This window comes from Xenopus laevis, chromosome 8S, assembly GCF_017654675.1.
Source record: "Xenopus laevis strain J_2021 chromosome 8S, Xenopus_laevis_v10.1, whole genome shotgun sequence".
NCBI classification, from domain to species: Eukaryota; Metazoa; Chordata; class Amphibia; order Anura; family Pipidae; genus Xenopus; species Xenopus laevis.
Window position 1 is genome coordinate 76,565,363 of NC_054386.1, and position 25,816 is coordinate 76,591,178.

At 36.7% G+C, this 25,816-nt stretch overlaps 1 protein-coding gene across 2 annotated transcripts in view; it reads right to left on the reverse strand.

Moving 5' to 3' along the window:
* LOC121397742 (heparan-sulfate 6-O-sulfotransferase 2-like) overlaps nucleotides 1–24,361 on the reverse strand; it is a 211,716-nt gene extending 187,355 nt beyond the window's left edge. The window contains exon 1 of one of the 2 annotated variants that reach the window (XM_041575105.1): nucleotides 23,652–24,361. In XM_041575105.1, the coding sequence (XP_041431039.1) occupies nucleotides 23,652–24,163 (512 nt within the window). In that variant the 5' untranslated portion in view covers nucleotides 24,164–24,361. The remainder of the gene's footprint in view (nucleotides 1–23,651) is intronic. The other variant, XM_041575106.1, reaches the window with a different exon arrangement.
* Nucleotides 24,362–25,816: the final 1,455 nt, after the last annotated feature.

Here is a 25,816-nt window from a genome sequence, read left to right on the forward strand (position 1 = left end):
CCTCTTTGCTTGAACGTCTCCAAATTATATTTACATATTTATATTTAGATATTTTCAGATAAATACATTTCTGGCTACATTTGACATTTTGATCCCAACCCCAAACTGAAAGCGTATTATGAATGTTGCATTAACTCTTGCTACCTATATTTCTGCCAGTAATCTCAAAATCATACTACTAACTTTAAAGCATCCACAGCACTGCTACTTTACCCATGTATCTTTAGAATGCTCCATAAGGCTTTGTTAAATTTCACAGAATATAAATTCCCCTTGAAGCTCTACTACAGCACACTTTAAATATCTTTTATATATCTAAATTCAACTGGAAGAATTGGCCTGATCTAATGTTTCAACATCAGGAAGATTGAAAGATTGTGGAGATCATAAGGGAAGTCTGTGGACAGTAATTTGCTGTGGACTACACCTACTGTATGGGCTTCTGTGATCCTCAGCCCTTGGCCCAACAATCCATATCTAGTTAAAAAGGATGATTATTTTTGGGTCACACAGAGGCAGTATAGCATGCTGCCTTGATTAAGAGTTGGCAGCTAATGACAGACTAAGCATGGGCACCTGCAGAATTACAAGGAAAAAAATACGGCCTGTACAAAGTATCTACATGTTGAAGACAATATAGCTATAAACAGATTATTCCAAACATATGTATATTAAAGTAATGTCAATATATCTGCAAGAACATCGGCAAAGATTTTTTCCCCAGCTTGAGGCTTTTTATGCAATTTGATACAAACAACCCCTAATAGTTCTCACTTTTGCATTTTTCATAATAACAAACAATCTCTTTCTCATAACTGTCATATTGAGAGACTTTAATAAACAATTCATTTTTTTCCTAGGGTAAGATATAAAGATTACGGTTTAAATTTCCTCGTTTATTAACATATTATTTGCTGATAATGGGAGTAATATCAAACACAGCAATATGTATATTTTAAAAGGAATGAATAAGCTTTTAAATGGGGTTTAAACATTGCAGAGGGAGTGATATGGAGAGTTTTGATGTGTGCTACCTGGTTGTAGAATAAAGTAGAGGTGGAAATGCATGCTTTTAAATATTGGAAGAATCTCATCTGCAGAAGATTTTCTCTTTTTATATGTCAACAATCAGTCGCAAATAATATGCACATTATGCACATTGATCTTCCTTAAATCCTGTTGCATGGGTCTTGATGATATCCTTTACTGAAGGGCGAAGTGACTAACGCTGGCAAAGATTCGCGTTACCGTTTTCAGAGACTTCGCCAACGGGCACAGGCGTCACTTCACTTAGAAGGAGATAGGCACTAGCGCTGATTCACACTCTATCGGCAGGCGAATTTTCGCTGTGGTCAATGGACGTTTCTCCGCAAATTCACTAAGGTCCAGATTTTACTGAACGTTATCTCTTTCTCCAGACTTGCCTTCACCAGTTCAGACCAGGAGAAGTGCACTGGAGTGCATAGAACTTCCTCAATCTTCTGTTACTTACATCATATTTTTTAGTTTATAAGTCCAAAAAAACGCTGGCGTCTTTTCTTTTTTTTAGAGTGATAGCCTGCAAAAGTCCTTAAAAATCTTTTTGGGTAACCAGGTTCCCCTATACATTTTCTAACATATGAAACATAAACTATACAGTGAGCTCATGTGTAGGGCAATATAACAACTCTATTTTCTTTATTAAGGTTCCCTGGCCTTGTATAATGTAATGTATTTGCTGAAACATTTAAACGCATTACCGAAGTAACACTAGTGAAAATTTGCCAACGTTCGGCACCCTGGACACAACTTTGCATTTTAGTAAATTAGTGTTGTCTGAGCTAATTTTCTTCTGGTGAATTTTCACCGCTTAGTAAATTTACCCCTAAATCCACTAGGAACATGTTTTCTACCATTATTATGCACAGAACCACATAATCCTGCATACAATCTGTAAATCATCATTAATCATCATTAATAGGCCTAGCAAGTTACATCACACTTTACATCACACTTTACATATATTTATACCAAACATGGGTCTTACAATGCAGGGGCGATCCGCCAATGAGGCGAGCTGAGGCGCTCGCCTCAGGCGGCATCGCCAGCTAGGTTTCCAGGGGCGGCAAAAAGCCGCTCCTGGTGCCTTTAAGAGCCGAATTTCCGGTTTTTGAACCGGAAATTCGGCTTTACTAGGGCGAGAGAGCGCAATTGCGCTCTCCGCACTAGCGTTGCTGCCTCCCCCCCGGAAATCGAATCGGGCTGGGGGGGCGGCATTACTGGAGCCGCCTCAGACGGCAATGCATACCGAAACGGCGCTGTTACAATGAGTTAACAAACAAGGGTATGTATACATAGGATCAGTCAATACAGTAATGTTTTAAGTCAACCGACCAATGACATCAGAGGTACGGAAAATACATTCCTCAAAATAATTAGCTGTAACCCTGAACAATGTAGGTCTCTATACAAATATACTGCATAAAACAGCTCATATGTAAAACCCTGCTTCATGTAAATAAACCATTTTCATAATAATATACTTTTTTAGTTGTATATGAGATTGGGTAATCATAAAAAGAAAAATGCCATTTTAAGAAATAAGGGCCGCCCCCTTGGGATCCTAGGATTCATGGTTCGCATACCATGCACAATCCAAACCAACCATGCAGGTCACAAGAGGTGATCTCTGAGGCAGCACAAAGAATATCATAAAATGTGGGGCTCAAGGAAAAAGATGTACGGTAAAAGGGGCAATATTTACTCAACTAAATATTCCAGTTTGGTAAGATTCCTTAATATGCCACTTAATATGATGTAAGCTATCTGGTGCTTAAGACTTTATTTTGGGAGTTTATCTCCAAATGTATATTTTGCTGCATTTGAATGTACTTGTTTGCTATCTCAGCAGCTACGGTATAGCTGTGTTATTGGATACTCCATTAATAACCAGTAAAATACACTGTGATAGTGACAGCATATTATTCTGATGATTAAAATCAGTGTACCTTTAGTACAATGTGACATAGAAACATCATGAGGGAAATGTAATAAAATTAACAAAGAGAACAAATTAGAAAATAAAAATTTGCATTGTCGCAATGTAGTTTACTTCATTAGGATTTTTAAAACTCAGAGGCAGCACATTCATTTACAAGAGCATAAAACATAAAAAACCCAACCCCCCCCCCTCTGTATCATAGTGACTCTGCAGATTCCAAGTGAAGGCATTCTTGCTCCATGTAAAGTAGAGATTGATTTATATTGAGAGGACAGGCAAAAGATATATTCAACATAAGTCGAATTTATCGAGCACTTGTTGAACAAAGGTGTTTATAGGTTTTTATAGTCCATTCATTGCTTTAAACACAGCCTAACATAAAACCTGATTATCCTGCTGCTGAATAAAAGGTAGACTTATTGAAGATCAAAGTGATTTAGTGTGAGTTCTAACCATTCAATCTCAGCTGGAAATTAAACTGAATCAATTATCATCTTGATCACAAAATCTTTATCAATGTCCATAGCATTCTGTCATTTAATATCTAAGACCCCCAAAATAATGACTGATCTCAGGTACTGAATCTTACAATAAGGGATGGCAATATTTTGTTTTTTGAAAACAAAAAAAAAACTCAAGACCAATATCAGTACTGATATTGAGCTGTAAGAATCATAATACTGTAATACCCTCTGGTAGGACTAATTTTAATTAAATTGATTTAGAATGGTTTATTAAAAAATGTGGTTATTACTATTATATCTAAAAATTGTTAAGGATTAATCATAATGCACAAAATGCCCTCCTATCTCTTTTTCCTTCTGTGATCAAGCAATTTCACCTTACAATATCACACTGACATCTGTTACAGAAGACAATTGCACCTTCTCTTGCCAAAGCTTCATATATTTCCCCACAGGCAGCAAATGTTGAACAAACCAGGTAGCTTAAAAAAAGTCTCTTATGTCTTGCTTTTCCACTGAGTCAATAACAGATTAACAAACTCTCCAAAAAAACATAAATCGATGAACTTTTAATATTGGAGTAGCGTGAAGCTTTCATTGCCTTAATGCTAACATTGCACATGTTCAAAACCTCAATTCTACCTCTGGGAAATCAAACGTTGAAAACAGCATTAAGTTTTACAAAGGAGAAAAGAGCATCTGTTTGAAATGTCATCCAAAGGATAATACACAGAGCTTGTTACATAATAGCCAGGTAAAGATGGAAACTGTCCATTTAAGCCAAAATTAACTCTAATAGAAAAATGAGTGAGATAACGTTTATGTTTTTAATGTTCTCTTGCAATTCTGTCTAATTAAAGCTATAATAATGATCAGTTTTTAAACAAAACCCAGGGGGTTACTGTTGTGAAATTCAAGTTAGAATAATTTTAAAAAACAAAAGTCTTCTTGAATGTTGTGGTTAATTGTATCGGGACAAACTATGTTATAGCATAACTCGCTCTTGCTTTTTCTATTTCTAACTGGATTAAACCAGTAAAAGCTAACTGCTTATTGGTTGTAATAAATTACTGGTTTTGGTAACAAATTTGCAATATAGTATTATTAAATAACCCTGAATACCATTCTTTATCTCTGATCTCTTAAAATGGCCATACACCATAAGAGCCACTCATCTGGCCAGGTCACCAAACGAGCAGATCTTTCTCCCAATATGCCCACCAAAGGGCAATACTGGACTAATCTGATCGGATTACAATGGGCATGGACATGATGAGGACCACATTAACTAACCAATAATGTCCTCAATCGAGAATTGAACTTGCCCGATTGATATCTGACCAATTTTGGCAGATATCGGTCGAGGAGGCTTGTTGGAAGGCCGATAAGCTGCTGATTCGGTCTAAAGGACCTGAATCTGTGCGTGTGGTGTTGTTGAATGATTGTTAATATCTACATTGATCAAGAGTCCAAATATCATTACTTCAGAATATTGAAAAGTATGTGTGATTGTTTCGTAGCTCACAAAGGCACTAGGGGTAATCATAAGCCACTTTAACTACCAGTTGCAGTAAACCACTGAACCACTATACTGCTGCTCATTTGTTCAGTCTTTTAGCCTTGCACACTATCGCTCATGACATGAAAACCATATAGTCTGCATCCTCCAATCCCCACAATTCCCTGTGATTTCAATAAGGAAAGGAACATCACAGTGCAATGCATTGTGGGTTATGTAGTTCCTGCATGCTTTCTGTAAGCTGTGGATAAGTTGTTACAATGTGTAACATCAGTGTTTAGTCCCTCCTTCCCTGCCAGGATTTCAAATGATGCAGAAAGAGAAGAACTGTTTGAAGCTGGATTTTTAGCATAGAAAATGGCATTTATTCATACTTTTTGAAGAAACAGGTAACTGTGATGGTATATTAGGGGTTTCTGTTTTATGTGGGCGTCTTTATCAAATTTTGGTTTGGAAGCCAGGGTTCCCCATGAAATTTTTTTCAAGTGGTTTCCTTTTTCACTGCAGTAATGAAATAGTACCTTGTATTTGATCCCAGCTAAGATATAATTAATCCTTATTTGAGGCAGAACAATTCTAATTAATGTTGAAATGATTCTTTAGTAGATTTAAGGTATGGAGATCCAAATTACAGAAAAATCCCTTATCTTTAAAACCCTGTGTCCTGAGCATTCTGAATAATAGGTCCCATACCTTATATGTTTAGAAAGGATACATATTTATTTCTAAAAATGTAGGTAACAATCACTAGTACAGGATAGTTTGACCAGAAATGTAGTAAATGTGGGAGGTATGAGCAAGGTATTGCTAAAATACTAATACTACTATAGGTGGATTTTCATCTGATTTAAATTTAAAATTTATGGGGAACTATCGCGAAAATGAAAATGTACTATAAGCTTCAGCATACTAAAACAAGAAGTTTTCTAAATATAATCAATTAAAAATTCTTTACTGTTTCTGAAATAATCAAGTTTATGTTCACTATCCCTCTCTCAGCATCTGTTTCTCCTCATTCTCTCTTTATACAGGAGTTGGGTGTCAGATATTCATTGACAGTTAGATCCAATATACCTTATAGGGGAGCTCATTTTGCCTAGAAGATGTATTAGAGCTCATTCTATTAAAATCACCAGACATCATGTCTCTCTACATGCAGGATTTGTGCAAAAGGCAGTTATTTTGTTAGATTTTGTTTGTGAGCTCTAATTCACCTGCTAAGAAAGGAAGCCCCCTAAGAGACATATTGGATCTAACTATCAATGAATATCTGACACCCAACTGTTGCATGAAGACAGAATGAAGAGAAACAGATGCTGAGAGAGGGATAGTGAACATGAACTTGATTATTTCAGAAATTATGCAGAATTTTTAATTGATTATATTTAGAAAATTTCTTATTTCAGTATGAAGAAGCTTATATTCATTTTCCATTTTCGTTATAGTTCCCCTTCCATCTATAGAAATAATCTGTAATATTATTTTAAAAGGCTTCATCTGCACTAAACCAATTATAAAAATAACTTGTCATAATGTAAACAGTGAGTGGAGAGTGTATTTTTCAGCTAAACTTCTATATTACATTTTATGTATCGCTCTTTTCTTAAATCAATGCAAATACTGTTTAAAAGATTTTGTGGCAATCCTTATGGAATTTATTTTGCACAAGATTTGACATAATGGCCTGATATACTTTGCTCCTGACAGTGAATGCCATGCTTCAAATAAGGGCAGGTGGGATGGGCAGAAGAAGGTTTTGGCTTCTGTGTTTTCAAGAAAATGTTAATTCCTTGTGTAGATGAGTATGGGTTAAGCTCTTCTTAAATATTTTTAATATTATAATAAAAAGAATGTTTCTTCCATTTAAAGGAAGTTTTAGTTTATCAATAACTGAGATATCGTCAAGGTCACCTTTAACTGTAGTTTTAGAGCTCTACAGAAAGAAGAATTCTAATCGCACTGCTGATGGGAATACTCTATACAGATGATCCAGCTTTTGATTGAGAGTCAAGTGGATAAAGGTAGAAAGAAATGCTTAAGTTTGAAAAGCTGATTCCCACATACAGTACTTGAGGACAATGTGAAGTGCAACCCAAGAGCTGACAAACAATAATTCATGAACTTTCTTTGAAAATACCCAAAGAAATGTGAGCGGCATGGCTTATAAAAGAAGTCATTATTGCCATGCTATAATATGGATTACTGTTATTATGGGAGGCCTCCTTTCATTGTTTCTGTATGTTTTGTTTTGAAACACAATGCTAATTATATAAAAAGGTAAATACTAATAGATTTATTCATTTTATGTCTAAAAAAGCCTACTGGAAACATTGAAAAAGTTGGAGACTTGTAGTTCTAAAAACAATAGTAATGATAATGAAGACAAAACTCCATCTTTTTATTTTATATGATGCCTCTGTAAAAAGTCATTTAAATATATCAAATATTTTAGTAATGTCCAATAAAAGTTATTTGCACATCTGTTTTACATCCTAATAAGCAAACAATTTAAGTACAGCAAGCCACACACTTCCATTGGGACATCACTTTAAAGTACATATTGCACCTCTGCTGGGTATGTTGGAAAGCTATTGAATTGTATTATATTGATTTTAGTTGATAGCATATAATTTAAGCATAAAAAGCAGTGACCACTTGAAAAGATTGTGCAAAAGCAACATTTACCAATAATTTGGTGATTTTTTTACTCTGGAATTTACTTACTGTCTGACTTTTTCTCATTAACATTAAGCTGACCATAGACTCAAAGATTCGCTCGTTTGGCGACATCGCCAAACGAGCGGATCTTTCCCTGATATGCCACTAACGGCATGGCTATATCTGGGGTAATTCGAACGTTCGGCCGTATGGCCGAACGATCGAATTACAATACGCCAAGGGGCTCCGACGGGTCGGTCAGTTAAAAATCAAACCTTCCCGATCGATATCGTGGCCAGATATCGATCGGGAAGACCCGTCGGAAGCCCCCATACATGTGCAGATAAGCGGTCAAATTGGTCTAAACGACCGATATCGGCAGCTTTATCTGCCCGTGTATGGCCACCTTTAATGGCAAACACAAGGGCAAGAAGTGATATTAAATAATGGTGTAGAATCAATTTAACATCACTGTTTATACTGTCTTCTTGTGTACAGTATTTTATAATAATAACAATATAATATTTATTTTTTACAGTTTTATGATTTGGTCCACACAGTGTTCGGTAAAACTATACAGAGCACCTCTAAATATATTATCTCCATGAACAAATAAATAAGCTTACATTGCCTTTACATAGTGGGAAAAAACAGCTATTTTAGTCAAGATTTCAATTAGCTCAAAAAAGTAGAATGAGAGGAAATGCTAAGCTTGTCTGCCTGTAGCAGCAGGGAGTGTTATGCAGAAATGCTTATCTGACAAGCAAAGTATTCAGAGCAGAGCAATCTGCTCAGTCCAAATTCTGCACCAGAATGCTGGATATCCCAGAATTTCAATTTTTAAGATGTTTGACAAATATTTAGCATTTGATCAAATCAAATCTGAACATTTAGGGAGTTATTTATGAAAGTCCAATTTTATCTCAACATTTTCTGCTACAGGGTTTTTTACTCTTATTTATTATTACATTTTCCCAAAAATTGCTTTGCGGGAAAAAATAAGATTTTCAAGATTTTTACGGATTTTTCACCCGAAAACTCCGATTTCTAATGCTTATGCTTCTCCCATTGACTTACAGTATATGCAACCTCGACAGGTCTGAGAATTTCTGATTCAGAATTTTCCATCCTCAGGGTTTAAAAAATTCCGAAAAAGTCAGATTTTATAAAAAAAAAAAATCAGGATTTTAGTTCGATTTTATAAAAAAAAAAATCGGGATTTTTGCATTCAGAGTTTAGAGTAAATATCGCCCTTACTATGACATAAACAGAGAAAACTAGAAAAAATTGAAAAGGTGCATGAAAGGAAAGAATCAAAAAAAAAAAAAAAAAGAAAAAGAAAAAAAAAAATATATATATATATATATATATATATACACGACATTCTCAGGATATGACCCGGGTGCTACTGAACATTGCTGTGATACTTACTCCTCCATTTTTTTATAGAAAAATTAAAAATTCAGAATTTCATTTAATACATTAAAAGACAGCCTTTTTAATGTATTAAATAAAATTCAGAATTTTTAATTTTTCTATAACAAATCCCGGTGTGCACCATTTTTTTTGAGTAGTATATATATATATATAGAGAGAGAGAGAGAGAGAGAGAGAGAGAGAGAGAGAGAGAGAGAGAGAGAGAGAGACATTGTTCGTGATAAAAATGCTTGCTAGCAGAATTGATTCTATTATTGATTGAAATGCAAAAAAATATTGCAGCTTTTTCAGGCACATATGGAATGACTCTTCTAGGGGTCAGCTCTGCATTAGACCTACCACTTTGTGCATTACTGTGAAAGGACTTAAATCACTTTGATCTGTAAAGGTGAGCTTCTGCTCAGTTTTCTAGAGTCTATATCACAAAAGGACTGTCCAATTGGAGGCCCACAATGCTCAGTGCGCCCACCCAAGCACTCCAATAATTACTTTGCAATCGCGTTATTATAACATGACTACTAAAATACTGTATGTAATGGAGTGAAAGTAGTGGTAGTAGTAGAGGCAAAATTTAACGTATACACACCTTGTACTTTGCACTGTGTGCAGGCATTTCATCAAAGCTGGCTGAAGCAGTAAGTTGGCGCTAAGTTGTAAGGAGTATGTATATAGGAGCAAAGAACCTTTATGAATAGGCTCTTTAAAACAAACCAGATGCCGAGTTGCTTTACTGATTTACACCTTCATTTAAGACGTGGGCATTAATACATCTTCTTGTGAGGATATAAATAGATTAGGTGTGCAGAAGTAATGTGACACAGAACAGATGCTGTGGGTAGGATGGATTATGGAACAAATGCACACATGTACAAAGGTTAACTAGTTAATAGGAACATTTGACATTGTGCTGCAAACCTATAAAGTGTGCATTCAATTTACATACCTGCTGTTCAAAATTACAGAGCCCTCATCATGCTGGGAAATCCAGCAGACATTAAATAATCAAACAGATTTTAAAGAAAACTGTATATGTTTTTTTTTTAACTGAATCCTATTTCTTTAATATATTTGAATTGTTTTCAGTATTCTCTTCTACTGCACATTATCCACGAGCTAGCTTGCAAGTATATGCTGGTGCACTCATCTAACAGCACTGTATAAATGTTACAACCAATGAGCTTTCTCATTTCCAAACACAAAGAATCACACACTAATATAGTTTTAATGCCAAAAGATGGGCGTTATTCCTTCAATTCTTTTGGTTTTGTCTGCAAATGCAGTAAACAAATAACTGCAATGACACTGTGGGAAAAAACACATGGCAATTGAGTCTAAAATTTCACAACTACTGATGAGTGAATAAATTCACCTGGCGCGATTTCACCGCAAATTTCCCCGTTTAGTCACCATAAATTCACGAACCTGTGGTGAAAATTCCCAGGTGAAAAATCCGTCGCTTCAAAATAACATTTGGTGCACGTCAGAATAGTCACGCGTCAAAATTATTTGGATGCCCTCTGACTTTAATGCATTTGTAAAAATTAGGCACGCGTATAAAAATTGTCGCGGGCATCAAAATTGATTTTGAAGCCCATTGACATTTCGCTAATTTTTCGGGACTAATTCGCCCATTACTATTCACAACTATCAATCTCTTCACCTTGATAAGTGATGCACAGAGCAGCTTTACTTGTCCTCCCATGAGTCAGTGTCACAGCACATAAGTGAGTCCAAACAGAACAAGCATTTACTGTAATGTCACAAAAGGCCAAAAGAGGTTGAAATATGAATAGGAGAGGCCTGAATAAAAAGATGACTAATAAAAAGTAGTAATAATAATACATGTGCAACCTTACAGAGCATTTCTTTTTTAAATGGGGTCAGTGACCCCTATTTAAAAGTTGTAAAGAGTCAGAAGAAAAAGGCAAATCATTTGAAAATGATAAAAAATAAATAATGAAGACCAAATGAAAAGCTGCTTAGTATTGGCAATTGTATAACATAGAAAAAGGGAATGTAAACCCTCTCTTTTAAGTCTTCTGGAAATGTATTTGTTTCCATCATAATTTACAGCATAATGTACATGATATCATATAACCTGGAACCACAGAGAATAATTTAGAAGTGGTCAGATGATGTGTGTACACTAAGCTTGTGTAGCAGCAGGTAGGTGCACCAGTAATCCTTAAGGAAGGAACTCAACGAGTGGTTCTAACCCAATCCGATGCGCTGCACAAAAACGCAGGCGTCAAGTCGGATGCGACGGAAATAAGGTAAGAGATGGAAATGTCGGATGAAGTCACGGCGTTCATCTGATGCCACTGTCGGATACAGAAGGGTGCAGTGTCTGCATCCGACAGTCGTGTCGCGGCGAACGAATGCTTCAACACTATCCGACATTACTATTGCTTACCTTATCTACGCCGCATTCAACTTGACGCCTGCGTTTTTTCACAGCACGTCGGATCGCGACGAAATCGCCCGCATAGTTTCATGTCAATTAGATGAACGGATATGGAAGACTTAGAAGCACGTTGTTTTACTGCATAGATCAGTATGTATTGATGAGGAATTTATATCAATTTTCAAAAGTAACCTTGTTTTAAAGTGTTTTCCTGGAAGCTGACAGTCTGAAATAGTGGTTTCTGTACAGTATATTATAGTAACTGGGTTGTATTATTAACAAACCTGTCATTCACCTTTGTACATGGGCAGCTGTACACACATAAGTTCAACCATTAAAAGGCTGCTTGGAACACACGTTCCACTGCCTCTTACATCCATTACCAAAGCATCTCTTTCTACCATATTTTGACAAACATGATTGAAAGGGAGGGATTATATTTATACATATGAAAGAAAATTATGAAAGCTTTACATCACATTTGTGAAATAAGCTATGAGATCAAACTGATTTTTAAGTTTCTGTGTGACAATGCAGGTGTTTGTTGTCATGTCAATCAATCAGCACTGTGCACCTAGCAAACAGATTATATTCAAAGCACCATAATAAAGAGATGATACAAGAAAATGATTATTCCTTCATGTGTTAAAATGATTATACCTTCATCTGTTAAAATGATTATGCCTTCATGTGTTTTTGAGGCAATGGTCTAACCAATTCCATTTTCATGGTAGTTTAAAGATTATTGATTCTTTAGCCTACCATGAAAATAGCTACAAGAAGTCCTGCAACTGCATTATTTTTATGTGAATTATGGTGTGTTCCTTTTCTGGCTCTCAGAACATGCAGAATTATTATGTTTTTACTTTGTTTAATTACATTTCGCAGACTTCGCCATTTGAGACAGAAATCCCCAAAAAAATGAATAGTGGAGTTCATTGTGAGTTCACTTGACTTATACACCATTTTCAGCTGGCCTTCCCAATACAGTATAAACTATTCCAGACAGACATTAACCTTCCTGTGCACATGGATATTATTCAATATCAGAGTAAAAAGTGCAGCCAAACTCTGGAGATACTCCATTCCCAAATTGTATATAATTATGTAGGGACCCATAGGTTTAGTACCCTCTCTATGGGGCAGATTTACTAACTGGCAAAAATTTAGCAGCCTCCACTTCGCACCCAGCACAACACTTCGAGAGATGAAAATTCGCTCAGACAACTCTAATTCACTAAAATCCGGAGTTTCGACGTGGGCGCCGAATTCTGGTTACTTTTCGCTAGCGTTACTTCTGCTATGTGCGCATTTGATGTGAAGATGCGCTAGCGTTCATTTCTGCCTTGCGAAACTTCAGGTCAGGTCAATTTGGTCAATTTGCATAGGGCGGGAAATTTCAAGTTGTATGGACGGGTTTAAGTTAAATGTTGGTGCATATACTTACAAATTACACTTTTTAAAACATATGTCCGGGAACCTTAAAAAAGACAATAGAGTTATTATAATGCCCTACACATGGGCCGACTGTAAAGTTAATGTTCCATATGCTAGAAAATGTCTGGAGTAAACCAGTCTTTTGCAGTCTATCGTTCTGAAATAAGGAAATGACGCCTGTGTTTTTTGAACTTTGATGCATATTCCACAGAATATGATGTACGTGAAAGAAGATTGAGGAAGATCTATGCACTCCATTGCACTTTGCCTGGTCTGAACGGCGAAGGTAAGTCTGACGAAAGAGGTAACGTTCAGTAAAATCCGCATTTTAGTGAATTTGTGGAGTAACGTCCATTCGCGAATGACCGCTAGTGCCTGTCTCTTTTGCTAGCGAATTGCTGCCTGCGCCAGTTAGCAATTAACCTGAGGGTGGAAACACTAGCGAATTGTACACTAGCATTAGCCACTTCGCCCTTTAGTAAATCTGCCCCAATGGCTTTAAATACCTACAGTAACTTATTTCTCTAGTTACTGGGCAAAAAGCTCATGTATTCATTTACATATTCTTTCATTGACCCGAAGGCCTATGACTACTTCCTGCCACACATAAATAGTAAATACATAGTAAATCGTTGTTTTTGCACAATTAAATGGAAAAGCAAGTTTCGGGAAAACAGAAGAATAAACCTCAGCATTATATGTCATAAGATCAAGATGAATGGCTGGACCACAAAAAACCCAACATAGGAACTGTACCCTCCACCCCCACTAAGGTCTCCTAAATATCATTTTTTCTTTGTTAATTTAACAGCAGTAGCTCTTGTTTAAAGTGCTTGACAATTCAAATGCAGCAGCTCCCTAAACACAACTTAGATAAATATCTCATTGGCTGTGATCTTATAGAGGGACATGGCCTGAATATGAGAGCATGTTCCAAGAGAGTTATTGCAGTATAAATAAAGAATTTAGCCATTATCACTATCACAGACTTTTATATAACCAAAGTGGCCATTTACAGACATAACTGCTGCAAAGATGCCAAGGCCCCCTTAATAATTAGCAAGGATTCTTGCATCTCTTGACTAATGTTCTGTAAACATAAAGTTCTTGATCTGGATTGTATTCCCACCACGTGAAAACTATCCAATTACTTCCATTTTCAGCAATGCTGCAATGATCCACAAGAGTTCGTTTGAGTAGATACGCCATGCTGGAGTGCTGTCTTCATTATTACAGTTGCTTCAGAAAGTAAATTAATGCAAAGGATTGCACACTGAGGCCTAATCCATTCGATGTAAATCAATGCAATGCACATTTAAATTGCTCTGCTTTCCTTCAGAAAAGTACATTGAAGTGATTCATTAACCACTGAACTGCTCACAAGAAATAGACCAATCCTCCTAGGCATGCCACTGCTTCTCTGCTAGTCAAATTTAAACAGCAATCAGATCTACTAATAAGTCCTTTTTGCTGCCATTTACATCAGTGAAGAACATAATTCTTGGCAATCGTGATGAAATGTATGTGGAGTAATACAGTTTATATGGATTTTGGAGACATGCTGTTAACAAAAATTCGAATACTGTTAATGAGTATTATAAATGCAGCAAAGGCAAATACCAAGGGGCATATTAAAAAAGTTGTTCAAAATATTTTATGTCAAAAATATGACAAACAAATGACAAATTTATAGAGATCCATCCTTGTATGGATTTTGACACCACTTTGGACCTGAACTAACATGAAGTAGACAATAGAAGAAAATTAAACGTCAAAGCCTTCCTAGCATAAAAATTGGCATAAAATCAGTTGGACTTTATATTCATCAAAAAATAGTTTTTACGTGTATTTTACATCTTATCTGGAAACACTTTATCCAAAAAGCTTCGAATTACAGGAAGAGCATCTCCCATGTTCTCTATTTTAATCAAATAATTTTACTATTTCAAATGAATTTCTTTTTTTCTTTAATAATAATTGTACTTTTGGTGGCAAAACAATCCTACTGGGTTTAATTTATTTTTACCAGGTATGCAGATCCAAATTATGAATACCGCAGGTTTGCAAGCATTCTGTATATTAAACACTATAAGGGGAATGTAATTAAAGTCGGTAGTGGGAAAAATATTTGCAATACGCAAATTTATACCTTTGCACAACTTTAATACAGCTTTTGTGAAAACTGTTTGGCAACTACCTCCGACAGTGGAAATGGAATTGTGAATTGTATAGTTTGCAATAGTGTGCAGTGTATGTAATAAAACTGTTTGCTCCAAAAGATTACACCACCTTCAAGCATGCTTTAAAATGTGCAATTAAAATTTGTAATACAATAACGGGGGAATGTAATAAAAATCGCTAACGGAAAAACTATTCGCAATGCGAAAAGTTATGCCTTTGCGCGAACAAATTTTGCTTTGTGCGAATTTAATATAGCTTTTGCGAGCCCGGAAACTGTTTAGCGACCACTTCCGACAGTGAAAGACCGTTTGCGAATGTTATAGTTTGCGCCAATGCGCAGTCAATGTAATAAAACTTCTTACTGAAAAAGTCGTTATGTTTGCTCCAAAAGATTACGACACCTTCAAGCACTTCTTATGAGTGCGCAATTAAAATTCGCAATGCGCAATTAAAAGTCGCAATGCGCAATTAAAATTCGCAATGCAATAACAGTTTAATGAACAATATTACATTGCGAGATGTGGATTTTTAGTCTTATTGGTGCGAATTGTTTTGCTCTTAGCAACTTTTATTACATTCCCCTGTAACAGTCTTATGAAAAGTATTATATTGTATAGTATATTGACTTTTATTAAATTTCCCACTATGCCTGTACAGTTATTTAAATATATGTGGTTTTTAAACACAAGTATGGGATCTATTTAGGGGAATGCTTGAGACCTTGGTTTTAAAGTCAATTGAAATTTGCAAACATAATAATCCAGTATAAGCACTTCTGCAGGCTGTCTATATTTATACATAAATAAAGGAACAATCAATAAATTTCCCCCCTAATGTGTGATGCAAGTGCCATACACAGCCTTATCCCTGCAGCTTAGTCACCACCATGTACAAATTACTGTTTTATTATTACAGAGAAAAAGGAAATAATGTAAAAAAAAATTCTGTGGGATTCTGTCTTCCCATAACTTGGAGCTTTCTGGATATTGGTTTTCCAGATAAGAGCTTCTATACCTAATAGTATGCTCTATAGTATATGTTAAAAGGATCTTTAGCTTCTAACATTAGTCAGTCTTATTCAGGGTATATTGGGGTTTCCTCGATTATCAAATGACCAATGAAATGACAAATAAAACAATTTTACAGCAGACAAATAAGACTGGATGAAAGACAGCACATAAATTAAGTTAACTGCACTTAATGTACTTTATGGTGACATTTTTCTTTGAAGCAATAAAGCATGTCTGGGAACATTAGTGTGCTTACACGCGGCATCTCGCCTCCAGTACTAAGGCTGACAGTGAGAAAACACCTTAATGAACTGTGGTCTCTTTCCAGCACACATCCTCTGGCATAAGTTTGCGACAATCCTACTTATTACAGCAGTGAGGCTTGTGGAACAGAGCCACCGCATCATTCCAACTGGACTGCACAGTATGCCAGGCACGTCCTATTGGTAAAGCAAAGGACTCAGCCCTTGGAAAGTGCCTGCTAAGTGAAGTAAAACCGAGCTACTTAAATTGCATATAATGCCCACACGTTTTACTGACAATTTTAAGGCGAGGGGGGGGGGGTTTACTTGCTGTGTTACAATGAAGATTCTTAAAGATAAGGTAAAAAAGTATTATAGTGTCGCAAAAGCTAAAAGTAAGCTGCAAAGGATTTTTTTCAAATGATTTTTAATTCAGCCGAGAGTCAGTAAAACCAAGGATTTCCGATCCACATTAATATCATAATTAGCTTCAAATGAACTTGCTAGTACTGAGTATGCAGGCAAATAAATGTATTTTACTCTATTGCAAACAGAACAAAAGATGAATGCAGCTGGGTTGGTTCTGCACCACGGCTGCCCAAAGTCTAGAGCCAAGGTCCTGAACTTGCCAGAATTTAAATATATCCTGAGTGCAGATAAGGTTGTGGGCCTGTTTCTTTATCTGACACTGTCCTTGACTAAGAACAACTTTAATATGCGGTTTGGAGTTAAACAGCCCTTTTATGCATTTACTAAGGTACTTTTCAATTCAATTTTGGAGTGCAAATGATATGTATCATCTAAAGTGGGCAGTAACAAATATTGGCTCAAACTTGCTCCTATATACTAGTGTTGTGCCTAAGGCAACTGGTGAATCAGGATTGAGATTTAGTAAAGCCCACAATTATACCTTAATACTGGATAAAATTGCTGCACTGTGGTGACAAACCATACCAATGTTTTGTACTTTGCACACCGTTTGTCAACTAGAACTATAATGTTTTATTAGACATCATTTTTTATAGTTTCAACATAGGGTTGTCATCTGTCTGGTTTGGACTAGACATTCTGATTTTTACATTGATTGTCCAGTTCAAGAATGAACTCAGACAGGCATTTTTGAACTATACAATGCATGTAAAATCAGAATGTCTAGTCCAAACCAGACAGGTGACAATTAGTGATGGGCGAATTTGGGCCGTTTCGCTTTGCCGTAAAATTCACGAATTTCGTGCGAAATTCGCGAAATGGCGGAAAATTCGCGAAACGGCGCCGGCATCCCGTTTTTGACGCCGGCGTCCGTTTTTTCGAAAAAAATTTTTTAACGCCGGCGAATTTTTGCCGCAAATTTTCCCGGGCATTTCGCAAATTTATTCGTTGGTGGCGAAACGCCCAAATTTGCTGCGAATTCGCGCCTGGCGAATAAATTCGCCCATCACTAGTGACAACCCTATGTTGAAATTATAAACAATGATGTCTAATAAAACATTATAGTTCAAGATTACAAACTGCCTGGTTGACTTAAAATTCAGCAACTGCATGTCTGCAGTGTCATAGTTCCACCCACTGACTTCATTGGCCCAAATGCCACTCTTGATATCAGCTGCATCCATTCGGGATCAGCGCCAGAATAAGGTTGCAGTTCCATATCTAGATAGAATGATATTGTTTATTTAAAAATACTTTTAGTTTTTCCAACTAAGTGTTGGAGACAACTCAAGTTATTTTCACAATGAACTATTAAAACTAGGGATGCACCAAATCCAGGATTCGGTTCGGGTTTCGGCCAGGATTCGGCCTTTTTCAGCAGGATTCAGATTCGGCCCAATCCTTCTGCTTGGCCGAACTGAATCCAAATCCTAATTTGCATATGTTATTTAGGGGCGGGAGGGAAATCACGTGACTTTTTGTAACAAAACAAGGAAGTAAAAAATATTTTCCCTTGCCCACCCCTAATTTGCATATGCAAATTAAGATTCGGATTCAGGTCGGTATTCGCCCGAATCTTTTGAGAAGGATTCAGGGGTTCGGCCGAATACTAAATAGTGGATTAGGTGCATTTCTAATTAAAACTGCTCTAAGCATCGTGAGAAGACCAAAAATGTGGCAAGGTAACTGGTATAAGCACTTGTCAGGCGATTGCTATGCTAGTCTTTGGAGCTGTTTCCGGTTGTTTAGACCCAGGGTCCCCAATCTTTTTACCCATGAGTTATAATCAAATGTGAAAAGAGTTCAGGAGCACCATAAGCACGAAAAAAGTCCCTTGGGGTGCCAAATAAGGGCTGTGATTGGCTACTCAGTAACCCTATGTGGACTGGCAGCCTACAGGAGGCTCTGCTTGGCTTTAAACCTAGTTTTCATTCAACCAAAAGTTGCCTCCAGGATTGAAATTGATAAAAATAAGCAACTGCTTTGAGGCTTCTGGCAGCAACATCCAAGGGGTTGGTGAGCAACATGTTGCTCGTGAGTCACTGGTTGGGGACCACTGGTTTAGACAACAGATAATAGATGGCTGAACAAAGCAGAGCTGATAACATGCATGGCACAATATAAACCATCTGCATGTGATTTATTGCATGTGGCAATAAATATAAGACATTGTAAAAAAAAATATATATAAAATTATAAAATATAAAATTATAAAAAATTATATTATGGGAAATTCAATAAAATATGTGTTTCTAAAAACATTATGTACATGTCTTTGTACAGGTATGGGACCTGTTATCCAGAATGTTTAGGACCTGGGGTTTTCCGGATAATGGATCATTCCGTAATTTGGATCTACATACCTTAAGTCTACTAGAAAATCATGTAAAAATTAAATAAAACCAATAGTCTGGTTTTGCTTCCAGTAAGGATTAATTATCTCTTAGTTTGCATCAACTATTATTGTTATTAAAAATCATTTTTGATTTTTCAAATTTGGATTAGTTGGATCGAATGGAGTCTATAGGAGGTGGCCATTCCGTAATTCAGAGCTTTCTGGATAACGTATTTCCAGAGAATGGATCCCATACCTGCACATGAAATACTATGACATGTATGCCTCTATAATGGTCTCTATGCTGTCTCAACACACAGAATAGAGTGCCTGGCGCTATTCACAACATATACGGAACCTCCCAGATTGGGGACAGACTAAATAGAGCAGCTACATTTGAGCTGGGAGCAGAGATGGCGGCAGCAGAATAAGGTGTATATGTGATTTACAAACCAGCTGACAGCACACTAGCATTTATTCATGTTGCAGGTGTTGAATATTTCAAAAAGAATATTTACAATAAGAATTTAGCAGTCTCAAACTGCTGATGCTACTTTGTAGATTTAACATATATGGCACTTAACCACACAAGTGGCTAATGATACACAAAAAAATGCTTTAGGGGAAGAAAGGATGATATTGCTAGGGGGTAAGACTGCCCCATTAACCTTGCTAGGGGCTCATACACAGAGGGATAGTTGGCTAGGCTGGGGAATGCTGCTAGGGGCTTGACACATTGAAGACACTATAGGAATAAAGAAATTAATCTTGCTGAGAGCTCATAAAGAAAGGGGACTGTTGGAAAAGGAAAGGGAAATCCTGCACGAGAGCTTATAGAGAAACTGGAAAGAAAAATCCTGTTTGGGAGTGTAATTAAAAATGTGAAAATGGTGCAATTTGAATTTGTTAAAGAAAATCTGACATCAATTATTAAATATATAATATTCCAAACAAATATACACCCCTAATAGAAATAAATGCTTGGAGGCTTATTTATTAAAGGTTGGATTTTAGTGGTTTTAGAGGTTTTTGAATCCCCAACTAAACCCACACACTTTAAAACAACAATTATCATTGAATGTATTAAAAGATCAGTAGATAAAAGGAATGAACGAAAAAAAGTGCTGAACAATTCGCTAAAAATACGAATACATTGAAAACATCTAAAAATGTGAGATTTTCTGACAATTCTTAATGATAAAAAAATCAGAAAACCTCTAAAAGTCCAAATTGATTAAAAGTGGTCCAGTAAGATCAGCACAGCTCCCTCTATAGGACCTCGACAACTCACTTGGAGAAGCTGTACGTTAGAGCTTTTCTTGGTTTACAAATCTGTAATTTTTTAAGAAATATAGGAAAACCACACATTTTTCAAAATTCATGGAAAAATGGGCCCCATAATGTTTGGTTGTAATACTTTTGGTGAAGTTAAAATTCAGGGAAATCATACATTTTTAGTGGCTCCCACCCCTCTCTGTGACTTCCAACAGCAGCGCCATTAGACTGCTGCTCAGAAATATAAGATTTAATAAACTGGTGTTTAATATATATATTTTTATTTTATTGTGACTTGGCATGCATTTCATTTGTTTAATTAATTCTTTTTAAGCATCGTAATGTTTTGTAAGATATACTGTATATAGTTATTATAAATGTTATAATAAAATTTTTTGGTGATCCAATAATGTAGACATATATTATTATAAAGTAGAAGCTGACCTGCCAATTACTGAACCAAGGGGGGTTGAATAAAAAAGTGAAAAAAAAAAAAACATTGGCCGATAGTGACAAGGAAGATTACTTGTATGCTGTCTGTTTCACTTTCACTTCGAATATTTCTGTCTTGGCAGCTACATTGAAATGTCAAGCACCTGGTAAGAGCAAAGCCTTTCAATAGATAAAAAAACAACTTGGTGTATCTTACTAGCTCACCACCAGAGCATAAGTGGCCATTCAGTATAAAGAGAATACAGTATGATGGGAAAAATAATTTTGACCTCCATCCACAAGTGACCTTGTATGTTGGCCTGGAAATATTAGCTGCTTAGGTACTTTATCATCCAGTTATTACATCTGAGTGACCAGGTCTGTGCAATTTGCGCACCCATGTGTGCAGCTAATTTGCCTGCAGATGTGGCATTGAGCAATTAACTACTGCATTGCAAAGAAAATGTAGGAAGCCAGCTGATGATTTAATTACTTCAAGACTGGTTGACTGAATACGTTCCCATATCATTTCAGACATTGTTTATCAGTTGAAGAGGATCCTGTAGCTTTGATTGTTCTCAGACTTTACAGCATGTGTTTATGCAAAGCTATGAAACAATAAATGTGAGTCCCACCAAAAAGTCATCCAGAAGTTTATAAAAATACAAAAATATTTATTAGGACATAATGAATGGAGGCCTAACGCATTTCATGCCTATTCAGGCACTTACTCATAGGCTCATTGAAGAAGTGCCCAGTATGCAAAGCTATTCTGGCCTAAAAGTGTCCATGAAAACACTCACATAAAACTGTTTAATATGCAATTACAACTCAAGTATAATTCAAACGTGTGGCTATTCACATGATGCAAAGCATTGCCTTCCAATGAGGTCTCTTTAAATACTAGGTGCACCAATGTGCAAGTTTTCCCTTGAACCAAAGTTGTAAGGCTACCCAATCCCTACTACAATGCAAGTTAATGAATTCGATCTGCCACATCTGCACAAAGCCAAAAGTGTCTCAAACTAAAGATGCATCATTAATTGTAATGAAAGATTGTAAAGGTGTTCATTTCATGGATCAGCATTATCGAGTTGGTTCCGCGGCAGCACAACAGAACAGGTTAGTCATTTAATCAGTGGGTATTAAATGAAAAAGGATATGCTTGTAGAATACCTGTAGTACAATTGTATATTATAGATGTCACCAAAACAAAATACAAATCTGTATCGATACAGGTATGACCTGATATAATCTGAAAGGAAATATCATTATTTAACATTTCTGATGCAAATACAACACTAAGGATGTCTTAACACTTGAAACATTCTTTCCAGAAAACATACCACCATGACTGAGGCCTTCCTATAGAGACTGATTGTCTTGCTTTATTTTCCTACTATCATAAAAGCCCGATCACAGCAGATTATTTTATTCAGAAATAAATGAGATAATCTAAGAGACTTTCTATATTCTATACTCTTCTGTCTGTTTTATATCCAATAAACATAGTCAATAGATAAGTCTAAATAAATTACGAAGCAAATTCAATTTGGATTTGGATTAGAAGCATGGTTTTGAACTGCATTGCATATTGTAAAAGCAGCAGAACACATAAAAGAATGCAGAAGCATAACTTATACAGTAATTAACAAATGCACTGTTGTAAACTCAATAAAATATACATATGTGCCAAATATGGACTGTGTAGAAAGTTTTTAGGCACACGTATGGGATTCCTTATCCAAAAACATGTTATCCATAAAGCTCTGGGAAGCTTTCAAGCTCCTGTCAGTCAGTTTTAAGATAATAATATAAATTATTAAAAATTCCTTTTTCTGTACAGTACAATTGTAATACAAAGTACAAAACATTTCTGCATGAATTTATATGGGTGGAACACAATACTATTGACTTTATTTGATGTATAAATGTTTTTTTAGCAGACTTAAGGTATGGAGTTCCAAATTACAGAAAGATCCCTTATCCTGAAAACCCCAGGTGCCAAATACTCCAGGTAATAAATCCTATACCTGAGCCTGAAACTAATGAATAAAATGTCAAATCATGTGTATTATAGATTACATATGCATTTTTATCCCCTTTATATTAAAAAGATGCTGCAGATACGTCTACAACCCCTAAACACCTGTACACTGGCAACTCCCTCCCAACTTCTCTTCAGCCATCAAAATCCTCAATACATGGACACATTTATAGGGAAGAAGAAATTAAAGTTTTATTACAGTGCTGGGTCAATTTGCTCACCTCAAGTTCATAAGGTAGAGTAAAACACAGACCCAAGTAAGCAGTAATACTTGGAAGGACTATACATTCATTAAAGCAAAACCATAAGCATAAGTGACATATAATATTTATATACGTTTCAGAGCTTTCTTTCATGTTACAGGGGGCAGGGTAGCAGTTTAAATGTTTGATACCCCTCATTAACATATTTATAGCCACATTTATTTTGATGGGGGGAAAAAGAATATATATTAATGATACATTTTTATTCCAGCATCAACAGGACCATAAAACAAGGTTTTACAGAGTAAAAAGAGAACAACCTCTACTTTTGACAACCATTTTACTGTGCTATGCAAGCTTTAAGCTGCTGTTTCACTACAAATCCCATGACTCCCTCAAAACCAAAATGAGGTACTTGTTGGAGGGTGCAGGTTGGATTTCCTAATAACAGAATGTGTAATTTTTTTCCCCTCTAGCAAGCAGTCAACTATGTAACAAGATGAAGCAGTATTAGCATCCGTGTGCAATAGGAGTGAATGATAATCAGGGCTATGATAGGATGCTGGCAGATTTAAATGCCCACAGCATGGTCACTCACCTCCTGGGTCTCTGCCTGATCTCCTTCTTATTGTCCACGAGAGCAGGGACACAGTTGGTCAGCTCCGTCCAGTCTGCATGCAGCCCACAGCTCCATCCCGTAGAGAATCTGGAAAACAACCAGGTCTCTTTTTTGCCCGGCCGGTGACAAGTGCACTTCTTCTGACCCACTTTGCACTCACACGGTTGCTCTAGCTGGATATTCCTGACCAGGTGGCGCCCAAATGTGGTACCCCCTGTCTTCTGGATGTGTAGGAAAACAATCAGATCATCTCCCTTGATATTGAAATCTACCTTTCTCAAAAGATCAGCAGGCGTGAAATTGAATTTGGGGATGAATTTGGCTGGGGTCTCGTCTTCTGCTCGGTAAGGGTCCAGTGCCACAGAGGTACTAAAAGCTTGCAGCCTCAGGAGCTGGCATTCCGTGCCTGGGCACACATACTGCAAGACAATCACCGCAAACAGAAAGACCATTACAAAAGCCAGTAGCAGCTTATTGGATTTATCATCCATGTTCTCGGTGCCACTGGAGAGCCAAGATCATTACGACAGAGGCTATTTTGACATTTGGGAATTGGTAAGATGCAAGAGAGTGGGCTTCACGGATCCAAAAGCACAGACTGATCTTCTATTTGCCTTTCTTCCCAGCAGCCCCTACAATAATTCACACTCACACACAGGGCTGGTGAGGCTGCAGGTTCCCCGCCCCTTATCTCTCCCACCTCCCTCCCAGGCTTCTGTTCCCTCCCTCAGCACTCTCCTTTGTAATCTCATTCCTCGCACCTAAGGAAAGCCCTCCCTATTGTCAGTCCCTTCTTTCAGTCCCAGCCTTCTCTGGATGCTGAGCGAAATGCTTGCAGCAGGCAAATGTTTCAGGGGAGAGTAGGATTTTTGAGATTAAAAATAAAAAGATGAAGGTGTTCACATAGATTAGAGAGGTGCAGTAGACTGGCCTCAAACAGACTGATACAGTTTCTTTTAGGAAGAGCAACTCACTACATCAATTTAGATGAAGAAAACAAAGCAAAATCTTTACCACCTACATTTAGAAAGAGGCAGGGGCAATGCAGAACACATCAGTTCACCAAAAAAATCATTATAATCAAACAATATGTACTGCATATAGACTATTCCATCCATACTTTGCAGTACTTCATTATTTATGTTCCTTGTATGTTCATTCTTTAGAAAATAAGCTGCATTACTGCCAAGTATGATAGTAATAAAGGGTAAGAATAATCAGTTAGACACCAGGCAGGATTTTTATAACCCCAGTTATACAGATCCCTCTCTACATGCTCTCATCAAGATTAATTCCTAGACGACATGGCACGTTTATCACTGCTTTACTTTTAGAGAAATGCCAGTTTGCTGTCAGCTGTATATAAGCAGAGATGAAATATGGCAGGATACTAGGTAACCGGGAGTCAGATCATCTTATATGCTAGCTATTGCTAGGGATCACAGTGCTGTGGAATGCTGGGGGATTTTATAGAGGTACTTAGTTTTAAAGAAAGCAGTAAACAGCTACTATAAATCTATGCTGAGACTTTACTTCTGTGCATTTTTAGTATTGCTATATTGCTTGCTGCTGGGATGTCCACCAACATCTGGGGACCCGAAGTTAAGAAACAGGAAGCAAAGCATATATTACTTACATTGACACGGGTGTTCTCTACAGATCTATGGAGAATGTCTCAACCAAGGCAAGTACTATGACAGCTCCCTTGTACTTGCAGACAGGGGGTGATTCTACGCCTCTTGCCACCTAAAATGCGGTCCCCCTCCTTGCTCCCCAACCTTTTTTATGCAGGGGGGGAAGTATCACTAGTGCAGAGGGTGCAATTGCGCCCTCTGCACTAGACAAGCTAAATTTCCTGTTGAATGACTGGAAATTTAGCTCTTAAAGTTACCAAGTAAACTCTTCCAGTTTAAAAGACATAAATAAAAGGTGCCATATGCTTGATAAACTGGGTATATGTACTATTTAAAGAGCATTAGAGCTAATGCAAGGTGTGCAGTCATGCTGCCCATTAGTCCGTTGCTGCCTTACTGACAATGCGAAAGAACATCTGGGAATTGTAAATCAATAGTGTAAGGTGAGCTTGCACCCCCTTTGCAAATACACTTTTATTTGTGTTTCCAGTGTTTGTGACCAAGTAGTCT